At 41.3% G+C, this 19,497-nt stretch overlaps 1 protein-coding gene across 1 annotated transcript in view; it reads left to right on the top strand.

Annotated features, from left to right (window-relative positions):
* The window catches only part of cacna1da (calcium channel, voltage-dependent, L type, alpha 1D subunit, a), a 45,331-nt gene extending 28,438 nt beyond the window's left edge, over positions 1–16,893 (top strand). Inside the window, exons 22-47 of the mRNA XM_028406703.1 lie at positions 161–267; positions 744–831; positions 927–1,034; positions 1,120–1,172; positions 1,261–1,407; positions 1,537–1,738; positions 1,837–1,995; positions 2,201–2,311; positions 2,954–3,037; positions 7,685–7,813; positions 7,909–7,974; positions 8,053–8,144; positions 8,243–8,402; positions 8,496–8,623; positions 8,711–8,807; positions 8,912–9,014; positions 9,137–9,238; positions 11,065–11,198; positions 12,004–12,120; positions 12,514–12,902; positions 13,922–13,948; positions 14,592–14,720; positions 14,821–14,960; positions 15,459–15,565; positions 15,686–16,003; positions 16,151–16,893. Of these exons, the coding sequence (XP_028262504.1) occupies positions 161–267; positions 744–831; positions 927–1,034; positions 1,120–1,172; positions 1,261–1,407; positions 1,537–1,738; positions 1,837–1,995; positions 2,201–2,311; positions 2,954–3,037; positions 7,685–7,813; positions 7,909–7,974; positions 8,053–8,144; positions 8,243–8,402; positions 8,496–8,623; positions 8,711–8,807; positions 8,912–9,014; positions 9,137–9,238; positions 11,065–11,198; positions 12,004–12,120; positions 12,514–12,902; positions 13,922–13,948; positions 14,592–14,720; positions 14,821–14,960; positions 15,459–15,565; positions 15,686–16,003; positions 16,151–16,456 (3,603 nt within the window). The 3' untranslated portion in view covers positions 16,457–16,893. The remainder of the gene's footprint in view (positions 1–160; positions 268–743; positions 832–926; positions 1,035–1,119; positions 1,173–1,260; positions 1,408–1,536; positions 1,739–1,836; positions 1,996–2,200; positions 2,312–2,953; positions 3,038–7,684; positions 7,814–7,908; positions 7,975–8,052; positions 8,145–8,242; positions 8,403–8,495; positions 8,624–8,710; positions 8,808–8,911; positions 9,015–9,136; positions 9,239–11,064; positions 11,199–12,003; positions 12,121–12,513; positions 12,903–13,921; positions 13,949–14,591; positions 14,721–14,820; positions 14,961–15,458; positions 15,566–15,685; positions 16,004–16,150) is intronic.
* The last annotated feature ends 2,604 nt before the right edge of the window (positions 16,894–19,497 follow it).

The raw sequence follows: 19,497 nt of genomic DNA, 5'->3' as shown, positions 1-19,497 counted from the left end.
AGTGTGGAGACGTGTGCGAGTGTGTATGTGTGTGTGTGTGTGTGTGAGTGCTGGGAATAAGTTTTATTTGACATGTATGGTATGTCTGTTCTCTAAAGTGTGAGACTGTGTGGATAAATAAGTGTTGTCTTTCCTCTAAGTCCTTCTGTCTTCTTCTCAGATGACCACATATGGAGCTTTTCTCCATAAAGGAGCCTTCTGTAGGAATTACTTCAACCTCCTGGACCTGCTGGTGGTGGGAGTATCGCTCGTCTCTTTTGGCATTCAGTAAGTACAGAGACACACCGTCATCCTCTTTTGAAGAATGGAGTCAACTATTGGAGACAAACAGTCAAATCTGACAAATTAGTCCAACAGCCGATGAAGACACTATTGTGAAATGTGCAAGAGCTCACCTCTGCTGCATGTGGTGGATGAATAAAAGGACACCTGCAGAGGTGGAAAATGATACAAAACCTCCAAAAATGGTTATATTATTTATTTTTGTGCCTTTGTCACCGTACAGACTTTGTTTTACCCGAAGTGCTTTTTTTTCATTCAGATGTGCTCTCAGCATGTTTGCGTGCCCTCTCTCCCTCATTATATTACTCACTCTTTCCAATTAGTCAGCATTTTGTTTTCCGTAAACATCACAGCAGAATGGGCTTTTAGTGTTTGTGGGAATGAATCAGCAAAGAAAAAATAGTACACATGAGAAAGGTTCTGGGTTTCCTTGTTTTTGACACACATTTGCATACTTACAGATCCTCGGCCATCTCGGTGGTGAAGATTCTTAGGGTCCTTCGAGTGCTTCGACCCCTGAGGGCCATCAACAGGGCCAAAGGCCTGAAGGTGGGAGCTTGACGACCTTTTGCAGCTTGTCCACAATATTTACTGCAATATGGGACTCCTTTAAACATGTAAATATGTTGGTCTTTGTGTTGCAGCACGTTGTGCAGTGTGTGTTTGTGGCCATCAGGACTATCGGTAACATCATGATCGTCACCACCCTGCTTCAGTTCATGTTTGCCTGTATAGGGGTGCAGCTGTTTAAGGTCAGCAAACAAAGACAGGACAATTACACGTGATGTCAAAGAGTTTTAAAGAACACAATAATAATACAAGTGATTTGATCTGCAGGGGAAATTCTATCGCTGTACTGATGAAGCAAAGTCCAGCCCAGAGGAGTGCAAGTTAGTTTACATCTCCTAATCATACACAGCAAATCATATATCATCCCAGTCTGGACTTGACAGTTCATGCAATCTCATTTTCTCGCAGGGGCACCTATATCCTGTACAAGGATGGAGATGTGAACCAGCCGACCATGCACAGACGAGTGTGGCACAACAGCGACTTCAACTTTGACAATGTCCTCATGGCCATGATGGCTCTGTTCACTGTGTCCACTTTTGAGGGCTGGCCTGCGTAAGCCATGTTTAATGTTTGGGAAAATAGCAGAGGAGTCATATATCCTAATGACATGACGGGGTGAGACGGTTCCCTGTTCCCTGTGTGTCTAAATCTCATAGCTCCTGTGTTCTTGTGTGTCCTCAGGCTACTGTACAAGGCCATTGACTCCAACAGAGAAAACCTCGGCCCCATTTACAACTACCGCGTGGAAATTTCCATCTTCTTCATCATCTACATCATCATCATCGCTTTCTTCATGATGAACATCTTTGTAGGTTTTGTGATCGTCACATTTCAGGAACAGGGAGAGAAAGAGTACAAAAACTGTGAACTCGACAAGAACCAGGTCAGCAGGTTCACGTGCCTTAAATGCACCATTATGTTTTTAATATTGTGGTGTGTGTCTTAACATTAAAGACTGTTTTGTGTACTTTGTGTGTGCAGCGTCAGTGCGTGGAATATGCGCTAAAGGCTCGGCCTCTGAGGAGGTACATCCCGAAGAACCCGTACCAGTACAAGTTCTGGTATGTGGTGAACTCCACTGGGTTTGAGTACATCATGTTTGTGCTCATCATGCTCAACACACTCTGCCTGGCTGTACAGGTAAGAAGTAATCAACAACAACAACAAAAACAAAACAACATGTGGTGTTAGCTGATGTGCATTTAATATGATTTTGTTTCCTGTTTACATGAATCTCATATCTGAGACTCTGTGCTATAATCACAGAGAAAAAACAACATTTAACAGTTAACTTGGTGTAATAATGGTGGTGATAATGGTTTTCTTCATCGCTGTCTGCCTGCAGCACTACGGCCAGTCAGCACTTTTTAACTATGTAATGGACATTTTGAATATGGTCTTCACTGCTGTGTTCACTGTGGAAATGGTCCTCAAACTCATCGCTTTCAAACCCAGGGTGAGCCTACACACACACACACAAAATAGATACACAGATGTCTGGTTGATACACCCAGATGTGTTTTTATTAAAACTTGTTAAAGAAACTGACGTGGTAGTAGATCAATAATTGATTGATCATTTCTAAGTGATTATATTACATCTTGTGTAGGCATAATTTTCCTTTCTTTGTCCACAACCAAACAAACAGACACAGTGCCGCACACAAAACATGTACAAGCAGATACATCACTGACAAGTGAACACATGAACAATGAGTCAGTGAATGTCTTTTTGTCTCTCCCTCGTTTGGACGTCCTGGCTGACAGCTCTGTGTTGCGAAGAAGGACAGGATGCTAGTAAGGGAATAATAAGTGTGGAGTGCAGTGCTGGTTTTTATTTTTATTCAAACAATTATCCCTTTTTTTGGTAGTTTCTATATGTAATTTTAGTGTTAAGATGAATTTGGTGCAGCTCAAACACAGCCTGTACATCAGTGCACTTTAATCAGAAGCCCTTCAGCTGAAGTAGCCAGCAGGAGTTCCTGTGTGTTTTAAAGGAGCAGCACGAGTGGAGTTAAATTTCAGTGTAAGAGTAAAGCCTTTTTATTTTTGCTAACATTATATTCCACTTCGCCCACCACTCGCTCAACCTCGCTCAGGGATATTTTGGGGATGCCTGGAATGTGTTCGACGCCCTGGTTGTGATTGGCAGCATAGTAGACATTGTTCTCAGTGAGATTGATGTAAGTAAGCTCAGCCACAGCTCTCCGCTTTCCGACCTGCTTTTCCTCAGCTGCAGGCTTCGATGTCGAGACTCTGGTTTCTGGCTTTTTTTTCTACAATCTGACCTCTCCTAATACTTTATCTTGTTCTCTTTCTCTCCTTTTCCTCCCTGCCATTGTATTTGTTCTCATTCCCTTTCATCCTTTTGTTCTCCATTGCTTCTCTGATCACATGCTTCCCCTCTTCATCATCCTCTCCATGGTCCTTCCATCTTTTCTTACATGTAACAGCACTATTTTGCTGATGCTTGGAACACATTTGATGCCTTAATTGTTGTTGGTAGCGTGGTCGACATTGCTATCACTGAAGTTAATGTAAGTACTACTTTTTTCTGATTCTTTCTAGTTGAACTGAAGCTTTACAGGAAAGCCACGTAGACGGTGTTTTTAGCCTCCATGTTAAAACATGATCTATGAAGCTGATGATGATTAAACTTAAAAAAAATCTGTAAGTAGACATGAAGGTGCTTTTGGCTCATTGTGTAAAGCTTCAGTTTGACTCTTGTGTTTATCTTTATGTCTCCAGTGCTGACTTAATCTGACTCACATCTGGCTTGTTGGAGTTCTGCTTCTTCTACATGTGCTGTTGTCATTGTGTTGTTGATACACTGAGAACGTGATGAACATGCTGATTGTTTACCTTAGGACATAGCTGTGTCAAAACCAGGAGTCACTCACACCTGGCTGTGACCTGATGCCTGTGTTTGGTTCAGAGCCGGATTATTATATTGATGTCTAATTTTTTTTTTACTCTTGTTCATTTTGTTTCCATAGAAACTTGTAGAGGCAAGTATGGCAATGCACAAATATGTTGTTTGTGTGTAACTTGTTGTTGATAACAACTTTATCTTTGGAACCCCTTTCAAGTAGATTAAATATATATTAATCATGATAATAATAATATATATTTTCTATAATTTTGTGGTACTTTTAGATTCAAAGCTAATTTTCTAAACATTACACTTCAACATTCAATTAGTGGACTCACTTCACCTTAAATTAATACCAAATACTCTGTCTTTATGGATAAAGTACAGTAAATGAAAGTAAAAATGCTCTTAGCTGTTGCTGGATTGTTTTCAACTGCTACAAAAATAGTAAAATTAATGACACCCGGAGTGCAGAAAGATCAAATGTCTGAGTCTGAGTCATTGTGGTGGTGTTGTAGGGACAGTGTACCTTAGTGAGACCCTCCTTCCTCCTTCTGAGTACTCTCATGTCTGAGCTGCAGTGCTGTTTTTTTTCTGGAGTAATACTTCATGTTTTCAGTGTTTGTGTTCCAAATTGTGTGTCTGCATGAGTGTATGAACAAACTTTGTTCAAAGCATAAGGTAGCTATGTGATTTTTTTAGGTTTTGTTATTATTATGCATGTGTGTTTTATGTGTGTGAGAGTGTGTGTTGAGGGATGTGCGTTGTGAATGTTGGGAGACGTGTTGTTGTTTTCACAAGGGCTTTCATTGTGGTTCTTTGACGCACTTTTCATGACATTTATTTATGGCTTGCATTGCATGTGTATCAGATGTTATAGTGTTCCATTTAATCATAACAGCTGCTCTGTTATGAATTTGTTTTTTGAGTTTTATTACCTGCTTGTGGGTCCAGTTATGAGTTGTGCGATTGTTGCTTGACCTCTCACAGTGCATGCTGAGGTGTGAGGTCAGCCATTCACCAGTTATTTCCTAACATCCTGTCCATGTCCCGCCTCTCGCAGATTGCGCTTGGCCACCCCCTCCATTCCCCTCCGGTCAGTTTTTTTCATAGAGTCTTGTGATGTTTGCCTTTTTTTATTCTTGTTTACCTTCCTGCATCCCTTCACTCTTTACTTCCAGACAGAATGGCCCTGGAGCTCAGAGCTTGAAAACACTACACAACATTAAGGATGGTTTTTGCGCAGTCTTTTATTTACTTTTCTTAAAGTTGTGTAGTTTGCTGTGGCTTCACATAAAGCTGAATGCATTGCATCAATTATTTGGGAGCAGATTGAGTCATGTAGTGACCTGGAAGGAAACTAAAACTTCAGGTTATAGTCTGTAAATTAAAATAGAATTATAAAGATTCTTTCACAGTGATCAGGTAAGACGGTCATCGTAAAGGCCATTGGCAGACTCTAAATTTGTACACTGTGGTTTAATGCAGCTGAGTCTGAGGTTCTTTGATGATCTTGTGTTTGTGTCTCTGTGAGTGATTGTCTTTGTGTTTTGTTCTGTCTTCCTGTAGTGAGCTCTTAAAGCTCAGAATGGAGCTCATGTGTAGCGCAGGTGTGTAGACTACAGTCAGGTGCATGAACACAGTAACTCTCACCCTCTTTCTCTGCCTTTCCTTCTCTTCCTCTTTCAGTACAGCTCAGTCTGTGTTGGTTTTCTTTTTAAATCTCCTGACCTCTATTGTTGGCTTCCTTTTCCTCCTCCACCTCCTCTTCCTCCTCTTCTGTCTTTCTCTCTTCCCTTCCTGTCATTCGTTTGCATCTCTCTCTCTCTCTGCACCGGACTGTGAGAGCGCCCTGCTACAGTATGGCAGTTTTGTTGCAGGGCACTACTGACTTGCATGAGTTGCTGCATTGCTGCATTGAGCTCACGTCTGGCTCCACATCATTCAGATGTCTTGTGTGCGCTGCTTCCCCAGCAACGTGGCGATGCTGAACGCATGTTGTCATCAGCGCTGTGGCCAGGATTACCTAAAGAACCTCCTCAAGCTAATTCTACATTTATTTTGATTTAATTTTTGCTCATTCATACTGAGAGTTTGTGACCCTGAGGGATTTGAATGAAGCCACATCTGTCTGGAGTATCTCTCTTGCAGTGCAGTTTTTTGATTTACTTTTGCTATAGATTCACATTACCATGATGGCAGACCCACTCTAACTGCCATGACCGATGTTTCTCTTTCATTTTGCACCTGGACTCTTCTTGCTGTACAAATGCTCGCTGATTACTGCTTATATATTCTGTTTGAAATAACAAACATGTATGGGTGTGAATCTGCGTGAGCGGCTGTGTATATTTAAAAGTTGTTTCTCATATTCAAGCTATTATTGAACAGTAAAATCATTCCAATCACTGAGAATTATAGAGGAGAGTGAACATCTGACATGTACACAAGTGCCACAAATACTCCATCATTCATACAATGTACGATTTTTGACCGTTGAATTCATATTGCTCATGTTCCTAAAATGTATATCATGAGATACAGCAAAGGTCGAGGTTTGTGTAAAAATAGCAGACGGTGTTTTTATCATTCATGACATTTGTTAGTCGACTACTTATCATAGACATCTCACTATAAAACCCATTTAATCCCATCAGTAATGACCATTACAGTGGGGGAGTGATAAAGTTGTGTCTTACATGTCGATTAGTATTTATTCCATGTTGTCCATCAGTCTGACATGCTCCCCTTTAAGACCCATGTAGGAATGTTAAGCTGTAAATGTGTTGTGTGGTAGTGTTAACATAATGTCTGTGTATATGGACAGTGGTAAATGAATGTCTGTCTTTGTCATAGTGAAACTAAAAGACGGTTTTGTCCTGTCGATAAGACGAGTAGTGACTTTGTTCCGTCTGACGTATGCTGGCGTGTAACAAATGTTTTACTTGTTTGGCCCATTGTGTGTGTGAGAGAGGGCTGTGGGGCTCTGTACAAGTCATTAATACAGGTCTTTGATTTTAAAGCCAACGGAGACTCCTCAGGTGGATGAGATGGGGGTAAGAAGCTCCGCCCCCCCCCTGCCCCCACCCCCAACCCTCCCTCCCCCCTTGTCAGGGCCATGTTTGGATTTGCATTTCTTTGTTTGGTATTCTGTTGTCTACCCCACCTTCTATAATCCATTGCTTATTCCAATTGCATTTATATGCTCATGTTAAGGTTTCCATTCTTTAGATTTTTTCTCTCTTTTCTCATATGGTCTGTTCATTTGCATTATCCTTAAAAAAATTGCTTTTTATTTTCCTATAAGTTTGGAGTTATAGTTGGAAGGAGAGTGTGTCACTCAAACGTGACGCTTGTATCCTGTTAGGTGGGAGTGGTTTTTGAGCCGCTCTTCACGTTTGTAATGTTGACACTGCTACATGGTCTCTGCCGCCATTCTTGCGTGTGGCGGTAGTGACCCATGGATGACCGCTGGTACCAGGTCACCCAGCTCTGACCTGTGAACCTCCTTGCTGACCCAGTTGGGTTGGTCCCACTGTGACTCCGCATGCAGTGACTCTGGACTGAGGGTGCCATGCTTGTGCAGATATGTCCTATTAAGTATGGCAAGGTTTTCTCCAGCATGCTTGCCTCCTTGCTTCCTTCCCTGTAGGTCTGTACAGAGACAGGGATCCTGGCATTGCTTTCGACAACAGACTAACAGAAACATATCAGCTGCAAGCTACACTGCACAAGAGACCATATGTAAATTTCTCTAAATAAATTAATAGATGTCACCATCTACACAGAAACCACAAAAACAACAATTCAGAGTATGCAGTGCTGGTTTTACAGCTCATATGTTTCTGGTTCTGAGGTCTTAGATTAGGCCCCTTCTTTCTGTAAAGCACAGCCAGGCACTCTGTGTTCTCTCCTGACACTTGCTCTGCTGCCGTCTGACTCTGGACTCCCTCCACAGAACACTGAGGACAGCGCTCGCATTTCCATCACCTTCTTTCGCCTGTTTCGAGTCATGCGGCTGGTCAAACTCCTCAGCAGAGGGGAGGGCATTCGCACCCTGCTGTGGACTTTCATCAAATCCTTCCAGGTGGGGATGTGTCCAGTGATTACCACCAGTGATAGAGGAGAGAATTAAATACACTCATTTTTAATCATTTTCTACTCTCCTGTTTTTGCCTGAAGGCTCTGCCATATGTTGCTCTTCTGATAGCCATGCTGTTCTTCATCTATGCTGTCATCGGCATGCAGGTTGGTAACTAAAATTTCCACACTGTCTTAGCTGTGAAGTTCCAGTTATACTCATATGAGCAATGTTTCTGCCCTCAGGTGTTTGGAAAGATCGCCATGGTGGACGGCACGCACATCAACAGAAACAACAACTTTCAGACCTTTCCGCAGGCTGTGCTCCTTCTATTCAGGTCCGGTAAAAAAAATCTGGGATTAGATGTCATGGGAAAATACATTTGTTTTTGATATTTATTAGGTTTTGTGTGTGTTCTATGTCTTTGTTTTCCAGGTGTGCCACCGGTGAGGCATGGCAAGAGATCATGCTGGCCTGTATGCCAGGCAAACTGTGTGACCCGGAGTCCGATTACAACCCCGGAGAGGAGATGACGTGCGGCAGCGGATTTGCAATAGTTTATTTCATCACCTTCTACATGCTCTGTGCATTCTTGGTATGCAAAGAAATGAATTATTATCTATTACTTAGGGCTCTTAACCGTTACCTTCCTGAGCAGTTTAGCCACATTTTCCTTGTACTTCTCCAGATTATTAACCTGTTTGTGGCTGTCATCATGGACAACTTTGACTATCTGACACGTGATTGGTCCATCCTTGGTCCTCATCACCTTGATGAATTCAAGAGAATTTGGTCAGAGTACGACCCTGAGGCAAAGTATGTGTTTTTTATTACTTGCCCAAGCAAAAATGAATTTACTTGTTTGACAGGTAATGATTGTTTTTGTTTTTATTTCTCATGCAGAGGCCGAATTAAACACCTTGACGTTGTCACCCTTCTTCGACGTATTCAGCCTCCTCTTGGCTTTGGAAAACTTTGCCCTCACAGAGTGGCGTGCAAGGTCTCCCTTCTAATGATATAGTACACCTTATATACAAACATCAGAATGGATTACTTGTTATTTTTCCACCCTGTTTAATTGCTGAACCTGCTCTGATCTTGCAGAGGCTGGTAGCCATGAACATGCCACTGAACAGTGATGGCACGGTCATGTTTAATGCCACTTTGTTTGCACTGGTGCGCACTGCCCTGAAGATTAAAACAGAAGGTATAAACAAACAGTAAACACTTTGCACTGCAGATGTATTCACTGAGTCAGTTGTTCTCTGTCAAGCTTGCATGGTTTTAAAATGGCTGTGAACAGGGATGTTTGTTTCCCCTGTGGCACAGGTAATCTGGAGCAGGCCAACGAAGAGCTGCGAGCCGTCATTAAGAAGATCTGGAAGAGAACCAGCATGAAGCTGCTGGATCAAGTGGTGCCTCCTGCTGGTGGTTAGTGGAATCACCCATCAATAAAAATCACACACACCTCCTTCTGTTATAGTTTGACACACAAACCAAGCTAAAGCAGCCTGCAGAGAGTCACACACACACACACACACACACCATATGCTGCCATGCTGTTCATATATAATTACTCCAAACTGTTATGTGCTGAAAAAAAAGAAAACTCACACACATACACAGTCACACACACACACAAATCTGATTCGTGCTGTTTCTGCTGTGCTCATGTTTTCCTGGTTGTCCCCTCAGCAGTGTGTATTTATCTGTGTGTATTTCCTTCCTCCTGCCCTGGATGCTGATGGAGGCCACTGACTAACTGCTGGGCTTTGGGCTTGCATGGCCTTGTAGACCACTGTGCAAGTGCATGCGGTGTCTTTCTAATATCTCTGTCTGTCCTTCTTCATCTGTCTCTCTCTGTCTCTCTCTTTCTTTCCTTTCCTTCTTCTGCTCTGTTGTCTCCACCTTTGTTTATTCTCACTGCTTGAGCTTTTACAGCCTTATTCTCCTCACATTTTTATATCTCTGTATCCAAAACTCTGAAGCACTTCAGAATATTCTGAAGCAGTTCTGTTTTAGGGTGGTGGCATGGAACTAGTGTTGCCTCTCTCTCCGATCTCTGTCCCCAACGTGCTTGTTCAAAGTGATTCAGACCCCTGCTTCAGAATCATTCTCACACACACTCGTACATGCTCAACAAATGAAATTATACATTATACATTTAAGAACACACACACACAGGCAGCTACATATTTACCGATAATCAGATAACGAAAAGGCATACATGAGCACAAACAGATGGATTTACACAAACACACTGACATGTATGATGCATACTGTAGATCTGCTTGCTTGCATGTGCTAAAACTAGTAAATTAAACGGCATTCTTGGACATTTAAGGACATTTCAGATCAATACTGTTTATGATAGACATCTTAAAGTTGGAATTTTACAGTTTTATCACAGCCATTGAACAGACTTAACATAATTTACCTCAGTTCTGCAATTATTTTGATATTGCTGAGAGGAATAATATTACAGCATGTTACAACAGTTGCCACTCACAGCCTTAGTGCATTATATTTATACTGTAGGTGTTTTAGAGATGCACAATGATATCAGCAGGTCATCGGTATTAACCAATAAAAGAAGATTTTAAATAGAAATTGGCTGAAAATAGGACAGGCAAATATGCTGATGTTATTGATCACTGTGTCCTTGACAACAAAAGCAAAACGATAGTAAGTCACATTCCCATCAGTGAGTGTGAGAGAGGGCCAGGTATGTCTGCAGTGTAGGGGACTGCTAAACGCATTACACATTTATTGACTTGCCTTGAAATGGTAATTCTACAGAAGAGACAGGATAATCTCTGTTGTTTGGTGGAAACAAATGTGTGGATATATGGTACATCAAAACAGCAAAAAATACTTACTCAATATTGATGTATTGGATCTGAAGATCTCCAGTATTCTGCATCTCTAATTTAAATCCCATTCAATTTAAAAAAAAATCATACATACATAACATTCGCAAGATTTGCACACAAGACATTTATGTTCTGTCCTTTTTGAAATTCAGCAAAGGATCCTAGGTGGTGCAGACAGAGGTACAGTATATACACCATCAAGATGGATGTATATATAATATATATAGTGTAATCTGGATGTAAATCATTTGGTTGGTTGAGGTCTGCCGTCCTGAGGAGGACGTTCGAGGGAGGGGAAGAGTCTCTCCCTCTCTCTCTCCCAGAGGAGTGCTGTGTGTAGTGACCTGCTGACATAGGAAGCATTTGTGTGGTCTGTTCACTCAGATGAAGAGGTAACCGTGGGGAAGTTCTATGCCACCTTCCTGATACAGGACTACTTTAGGAAATTCAAGAAACGTAAAGAGGAAGGCCTGGTGGGTGCACACCCCTCCCAGAACAACACGGCGATCGCTTTGCAGGTGAGTGTCACATTGCCAAAGTGTGTCTCTGAGAGTGTGTCTGAGGTATGATATGCATAATAACTCTGTTAAGTCTGTTAACACGTCTTTGTGCGTTTCATTCAGCTATCATCAATGTGCTAATGTTGTGGTTTATGATCCAGCAGGACGTTCATGATCTTGGTGTACAGTATGAATCTGTTACTGTGATTTATGCGTTTCCAGTGCGTGTATCTGTGTCTCTGTGTCATAGATGTTGATGTTAAGCATGTGTTTTTTTGTCTCCTGCCACCATTTCACGTGTTTTCTGCACATATTATAATTCACAACTCATGAAATTTTATTGTCATTTCTGTACGATATATGGCTTCAAAATATCCCCATATATCACTGTCTGATGGTAAACATGACCAACGTCCAGTTTCTTTATAATTAATCCTTGTATATATTGTGTTTTTACTTAATTTTTTTATATATACTGACTAAACAAAGGACAGGAAAAACCAGGATGTTTTTGTTTGGCACACGCAATAACAACATACTGTATGTGACAGAAAGCACAGCTGGATGCTGCAGAAGACATTTCAGCTGAGTAGCACTCACAGTGGGCTGCATTCAGGAGAGCACATCTGTCTGTCTCTGTGTTCTCATCCCTCACAGTCTGTCAGTACTGTTAATGTCAGGTGATGTGTAGCACAGGTGTGTGTGTATGTTAAGTATGTGTGTGCTAGTTGTGACTGTGTGATGTCAGATTTCATGCTGTGAGTTTTAAAGATGAAAGGTCCCGGCCGTATAGCGCTTAGCCCTCTTGTTGTCATGGTTACAGGCTGGCCTTCGCACGCTGCATGATATTGGGCCCGAAATACGCCGAGCGATATCATGTGATCTGCAAGATGACGAACTAGTAGACTTTATTCCAGAGGAAGACGAGGAAATTTATAGGGTAACTCATGTTTGTGCCAAAATTTAAATCTGTGCTTGTACTGAATTATTGCTTTTTCATGGTAATGCACATATAAATAAGTCTTCAATAGAAGTGAATGCACACACAGAAGCACTAATCAGCTAATCTGCAGTAGATGAATCTTACAGTAACTACATGTAGGGTTTTATTTTCATGTATTATTTTAGTTTATGTTTTTATTCCATTTCAATTTCAACAAACTAAACTTTTGCTTTTATTTTGCTCACATATATCATGCCATGAACCAGCTTCTGAACTTATTTTTGCTCATATATTTGCTGAAAGTTCTCAGACTTAACATCAATGTGAGTGCTCTGCTGTTTTGTGAGAAGTAGAAGCTCTGGTTGTTTTACTTTGAGCGTTCCTTCACAGCGTAACGGCGGACTCTTTGGTAACCACCTCATGAACGGTGGCCATCGACGTTCCAATGGACATCAGACCAATGCCACCCAGCGCCCTCTACAGGTGCAGCCTCCCCCTCACTATGCTCACATGGAGCAGCCGGTGGGACGCCTGTCTCGAGCCAACGCAATGTCCCATCCCAATCACCATCATCACCACCACCACCATCACCACCGCCACCACAACTCCTATGGCAAGTCTCCCAAATCTACTAACATTAACCTCAACAACGCCAACGTGTCCAGTCTACCCAACGGAGGTCACCATCGCTACTATGAGCACGCGCCTCCCAATGGCTATCCAGGTCTACGCAGCTCCTACTACGACTACGACAAGCCCCGGACACCACAGGGTCAAAGGTATTTACTCATGTTGCTCTGCTGCAGGCAATGTCGAGTGACATCTGCCAGCTGAAACATCTCATGTAATGTACAGCCTGAAACCCTCTGAGCACATTGGTTTCGTGATGTGCTCCCATGACTAGAAATGTTCAAATTACATGTGATCTGCACATGTAAAATTCCACGTCCTGTTTGAAAGCATTAATATTTCAACATTTTCTTAGTTTTCCTGTTTGTCCAGGCTTATATAAAGACATTTTATAATAAATAACAGTAATGGGGGTTTGTTTTAGGCATGATCCAGTATGTAGTTGGCATAAAGAGTCACAATGGCTCTTTACATTCTGGGTGCATCTGCGAAACTCACCCCCTTTTTCTACAACCTTATATTCACTGCAGCGTTTTACATGAGACGATTAATAAAAATACAGTTGCAGATGTTTACATTTCTTCATCCATTGTTGACTGAAGACACTAAATTAATCTTAGGCCGTCATATGACAGCATACACCTGACAAAATGTCAACAGAACTTTTATTACTTTTACAATAAGGGCACATTTTTGCTGCAGGAAGATCCTCATCAACCTTTAAAATGCTTCATCCCACAATGAATCAACAGCCTGCACCCATTCTGACAGTTAATTTCATAACAGACCAATATTACACTTATCTCCTGCTTCCCCATGCTCTGTTTAGTCAGCTGCTTCAGTATTGGGTCTGTTTTTCTTTACTGCCCAATAATTTTGGGGGACAATTTCATCGCTGCCTCTTAAGAGAAGAGAAATGATTCTCAGCTCGTTTCTTATCTAAAGGAGAGAAAATGGAATTGTCAGCCAATACTGGAGTTGTTGTCTGACATCACGCTCTATCCTCCTCCTCATGCATATATATGAGAATGCTGTATATGTTTCATATACTGTATGATATATATATGTCGCACTTTCTCCACCCTGTTCTCTGTATTCTCTCCTTCTCCCTTTTCTCCTTCCTAACTAAAATGCTTTCTCTCAACCATCCCTCTGCTCTCTTGGACAGAAGGCGCTACTATGAGACCTATGTTAGGTATGTTATTTATGTAGGTTTGGTTCCGGCAATATGAGCAAAAAAGGACTTTTTATGTTTGTTTGTTTTATTTGGACTTGGTTTTGGACTGGTGAATTATTGTTGCATCCTTGCTAAGTCAACATTATATGCTACATGCTGGCCAGTCATCTTTCTGGTTTTCATTCATTTCTGTTATGATGCTCTTGAGTCAACTACTTTAAAGTGTATAAGGTGAATGTGAGTGGCCAGCATAGTGCTGACAGCAGCCCTGCTTCGTGCATGTGTCAAAGTGATGCCCTTGCTTTGAAGAAGGACCTAGATGCTTGAAAAATAGGAAGTACGAGAATGTTAAAATCTCCTTCAACAGTGCACAGCAATACTACACACTTAATTCACCTAATAATTCATTACCAGAATGTTTCGAATAATCTAATATTGGATGCTAAAGTGGATGGGGTGTTTAGATGACTGTGGTGCTCCTTAGCCCACAACTTCTGCCTGTTGTCTTGGCTGTGGTAAACATTTACAAAGGGTGGTCACTTGCATTGCTGCCCCCTGGAGGCTTGTGTCTGCATGGCAGTGCATGGCTCCTCCTCACTAACCCTCCCTAAACAGCAGGGTTAGTGTGCACACACTCTGAACTCTTTTAACTGTCCATCAGGTCCCACAGAGGGGATGGCCGCCACCCCACCATCCGCAGAGAGGAGGAGTTTGATGAAGACCGCTTATCTGGGGAGTATTACAGCGGCGAGGAGTTTTATGAAGACGATAGTATGCTGTCAGGGGATAGGTGTGACTCTTTCTTATTGACCCAGTTTTAACCCAACGTTTCACATTCCTAATTTGGGGGGATAATGTCCACTAAACCCTCTGTCTCTTGTGTTCCACAGGTATCAGAATAGTGACACAGAGTATGAGACTCCCAAAGGCTACCATCACCCAGACAGTTACTATGACGATGACGAGCAGCCCCTATACCGCGACTCACGAAGGTCACCAAAGAGAAGGCTGCTACCTGCCACACCTCAAGGTATCCTCTCACCTGCATCATGTGTCATAAACATCTGGTATCTGGTATAAGGTATATATGGTGGTGAGTAAAATTGCTAAGATGGCAGATATTAGGTCAAATCGTTTTTCAACACAGCAATTAATATGTGGTGTGTGTTGTAAACCAGTTGTGTTACTCATGTACAGTGTGTGGCTGCATATACTATTTAGTGTGCCAGAAAAAATGTCCCAATATATAAATAGATGATGCCCAAAAATACCAGGATATTCTTCCATCTGCTACTACACATCTCCTACAGCTAATAGAAATGTAGCATAGGCCATTTATATGATAGTTAAAGTTCAAGGCCTCATGGTGGGTTGTCTTGAATTTATGCACACTACATGTAAACTCATGCAACTGTAGGTTCTTTTTAATGGAAGCCATAGTATTCACTTAAACTTAAAAAGTGGAAGATTCAGAATTCAGTTTCAAGTGTTTATGTGCCACTCACTGATCCATTCGTGGCCCACTCAGGTCACAGAAGGCCATCCTTCAACTTTGAGTGTCTGCGCAGACAAAGTAGCCAGGACGAGCTTCCACATCAGCGTACTGCTCTACCACTGCACCTTATGCAGCACCAGGTAACGGCGGCACTGTTTAATCAAAACATCTGGTTTATTTATTCCTTTGAATTCAAAGATTGCAGATATATATGTTCACTACATAACCAAAAAAAAAACTGTGTCTCCTTGGCGCATTAGGTTATGGCTGTAGCAGGCCTGGACTCCAGCAGAGCCCATCGCCTCTCCCCGACCCGCTCCACCCGCTCCTGGGCCACGCCCCCTGCCACCCCGGCCAGTAAAGACCAGTCCCCATACTACACCCCTCTCATCCGTGTGGACCACCCACACAGGGACAGTCTTGTCAGCAGCCAAGTGTCTGTGCGCAAGAGCTCCTGGTATACAGACGACCCAGAGTTCTCCCAGAGGACGTACTCACCTGTCCACTTGCAGGTGCCACCTGAGTACCACAACCAGTACCACCAGAAAAGAGGCAGTGCAACCAGCCTAGTGGAAGCGGTGAGTTTTTAGCTGTTTGTGGGGACATACAAGACTTTTCCCAAGGCAGAGATGTATGCTGTTGTCTGAGCAACATGAAGCCAGATAAAGAAAACAGGACTTTGAAACTCCACATTAACATATCTTTGCTCTTATTCTGTCAAACAGGTTTTGATATCAGAAGGGCTTGGGAGATACGCCAAGGATCCCAAGTTTGTTGCTGCCACGAAGCACGAGATAGCAGATGCATGTGAGATGACGATTGATGAGATGGAGAGCGCAGCCAGCCACCTGCTGAACGGAGGGATGACACCAGGCATCAACGGGGTCAATGTGTTTCCCATTCTGACTCCAAGAGACTATGAAATGCAGGACACTGGAGCCAGCTACAGTGACGAGGAGCCGGAGACAGAACCCAGAGCTCCTTACGAGGAGGACCTGGCAGATGAAATGATCTGCATCACAACTTTATAGCAGTGGCTGGAGGAGCCTGTAATTTAGAACCTTGATAGACCACAATTGTGAACATTTTAAAAAAGACATGCATCTGTTGGCTCTGACCAAAAGAAGTGCCTTTTACATTCAAGAGGAAAGGCATAAAGAAGAGAGACACACTTTAGTCCCGTTCATTTTATTGTTCTCCACCTGCCAGCAAAGGAGGTCACAGCACAGAGCCAGAGGGGGACTGACTGGACCCTCCTTCACCTGGAGGTAATACACGGGTTCAGCCTGCAGCCAATCAGTGACGAGGACATTGATGCCAGTGCAAAAGATGGACCAATTGGCAAAGGTGTGAGCTACTCTATATAAAGGGCGGGTCTCTAAGGGTGATGACAATCAGATGTACGATGTCATTACCTCAGTCACTTTATTAAGGTTTGGCATATCATGCAAGTTTTCAATGCAAGCATAGAAAGGCATATCTCGTCACGTAGTCGTTAGAATAAACTTGATTCCTTTGTCGTTAGAACAGGGTGGCGATAGATCGCTAAAGCCGTGTCAGAAAGCGAGGAGCAGCAGAAGAGTCAAACCAGATTATGCAGGAACTAACTGTCCTACTTATAGCATCATTCAACTTGAGATATGTACTTTTGAAGCAACAAACGCATTTGTGATGAATGCACTAGCAGGCAGGTTATTTTAAACTTTTAGAATAGCCTGATTAATATTTCATAGTTGATATGCTGTAAATTGTATTATATAACAAAAGAAACTTTGTAAAGAGATACTCTATATTTTGTAATTATGTATCATTTAAAAGATCAGCAATATGAACCCTTGTGACTCCTGTTATGCTATAAAAGCAGACTTGCATTATTTTATTAGGTACAATACTATCTGATGTTTGTTTGCCTTTTATTTGATGCTAATATGCACCCTTTGTTTTGCCTATGGTAACAGCATTTTTAGAGGTTCTGCTTATGTGACAACACTACTGCACAAGATATGCAGCACAGATTCATCAAACCAAAAGCAGTTACATATTATCATTAAGGTCATTTTTAACTGAGATTTTACACAGATCTGATTATAACACATTTGTTTGCATATTTTGTGCAGGATGTGCACAAGAATTTAAAAATGCATAGTTGCATTAACGATGCTGCTTTTTTAGTTGAGTCAAACCTAGGTTTCCGTCAGCCCCTACTGAAATGCCTTTTTGCTGCTGAAAGAATGAAAAATTGATAGATGGTAATAACAGGGATAAATCAATATTTCTCAAAGCCTGTGCTGGGATTTTTCCATGACATGCTCTTTGTTGATCATGGCGTGATTCCCTTAAAACCTTCGTACCGATTCTTCGCAATCACATCTTAAGCCTTCATGTAGTGCATGAGGGCTCAGAGCCTGTGGTGGCAGGAGACACACACACACACACATCCAAAGGTCAGAAACAGCCCAACATTTAGGTGGAACGGACAGAAGGTGTCCTGGTGTCAGGATGCTAGAGAGAGGCAAAGCAATACTAAACCCACCCACTTCCCTCCCCCTTTTCTCTCTCAGCCTGCCTGGTTTGTGCATACAGTATACCTCGTTAGGCAACAGTGACAACATATCATTGTCTGAATCTATCTGTTTGTCACAGTGGTGTCTTTGACAGAGTTTAAGTAGGGTTGAACTGGGACTTTAATTAAAGAAAAAATCTCCCTCGATGAATAAAAACGAGCAACTGAAGCTCACAGACTCAAAAAAAAAAATGTTTTTGTTTTCATCAGTTATCATTGAGCTGTCTAAACTAAATAAACTGAAGTGGACTTTTCCAGGTTTTACCACTAAGAGTTTAAATGACCACCAAGGATATTTAAGCTGTAATCTGTTGTTATGCGTGTTTAATTTGTAGGCGAGTGCGTATTGTACTCTTAATTCAACCGAATACTGTCATGAAAATGTAGGTTTTCCATTTTGTGTGCACATTGAAAGGGCTCTTTGAATTGTTTGTGAGAAAAAAAACAAAATGTGTTGTAGTCCTTTTTGTTGATGACTGTCATATAAAAGGACCAATGCACATAAAAGGCACATTGTACTATTCGTAGCAATTACAGTACTGATGAACTGAAGATATGCATTATTTTGTAAACACTTTTAAAAGTTGTGTTGAACTAAAGATGAAAAGAACTTACTTTTACCTCATGTCAGGGAATCCTGAGAAAAAAAAGAAAATAATAATTTGGTTGGTCTAAACCAATGGTATTTAAATATTAGCACATAGCTGTTTGTCTTTGCACAAGTAACTGTATAGTGCTTTTGTTTCTCCTTTTTCTAAACAGATTTGTGTATTAAGGTGAGACAATTTTGTACTTTTTGTGACTGTGTATGGTTTAGTGGAATCTATATTTGTCATTTACACCTCACCTTACAATGCTGGGAATGAAAGAGTACTAAAATATTTTCAAGGTGCACTGTTCCTCTGTTTTGCAGATAGGGAGAAAAAAATGGTAAAGTACCAGTTTACAGAGAAACATGTATTGATTTGAACGTTTCTATTAGTTTTCTTCATCTTGTTATAATTACTATTACAACTATTAATGTTCAGAAAGCTGTATTAAAATAGAAGATAATGTAAAATATGTACAAACGTATGGAAAGACCCATGGTAATGTTCTCTACTTGAAAGTCTTGATATTTGCTCCTTATGTTTTTATTATATTAAACATCATTTCTCTTAGTAGCAAATGCTTTATTATAACCCTCTAGGTTTTGTATCAATACATTTTTTGTATTATTCATTTTATTTTGGCCTTGACTTAAATTGAATCAATACTGATATTTTATTTTCTATTGATCATCATTGAATAAACTTATGCTGAATTACCGTTTTTGTTTTTATTCTATTTAGAGAACAAACAGACACTCAAGGTTTAAATGTTGACGTTTCACATCTGATGCTAAATGTAAAAACATTTAAAGACACAGTGTAAGTGAAGGTTGAGCAGTTAGTGACAAAAACAGATTTGTAAATGGACTATTTACAATCACGGCTCGGGGTGAACTGTAGTTGTAGGCATTTGTGCAGT

This window comes from Parambassis ranga, chromosome 5 (genome assembly GCF_900634625.1).
Source record: "Parambassis ranga chromosome 5, fParRan2.1, whole genome shotgun sequence".
In the NCBI taxonomy this organism is placed as follows: Eukaryota; Metazoa; Chordata; class Actinopteri; family Ambassidae; genus Parambassis; species Parambassis ranga.
The sequence above is the reverse complement of the archived record's forward strand: the minus strand, read 5'-3'. Positions and strand labels throughout refer to the sequence as shown.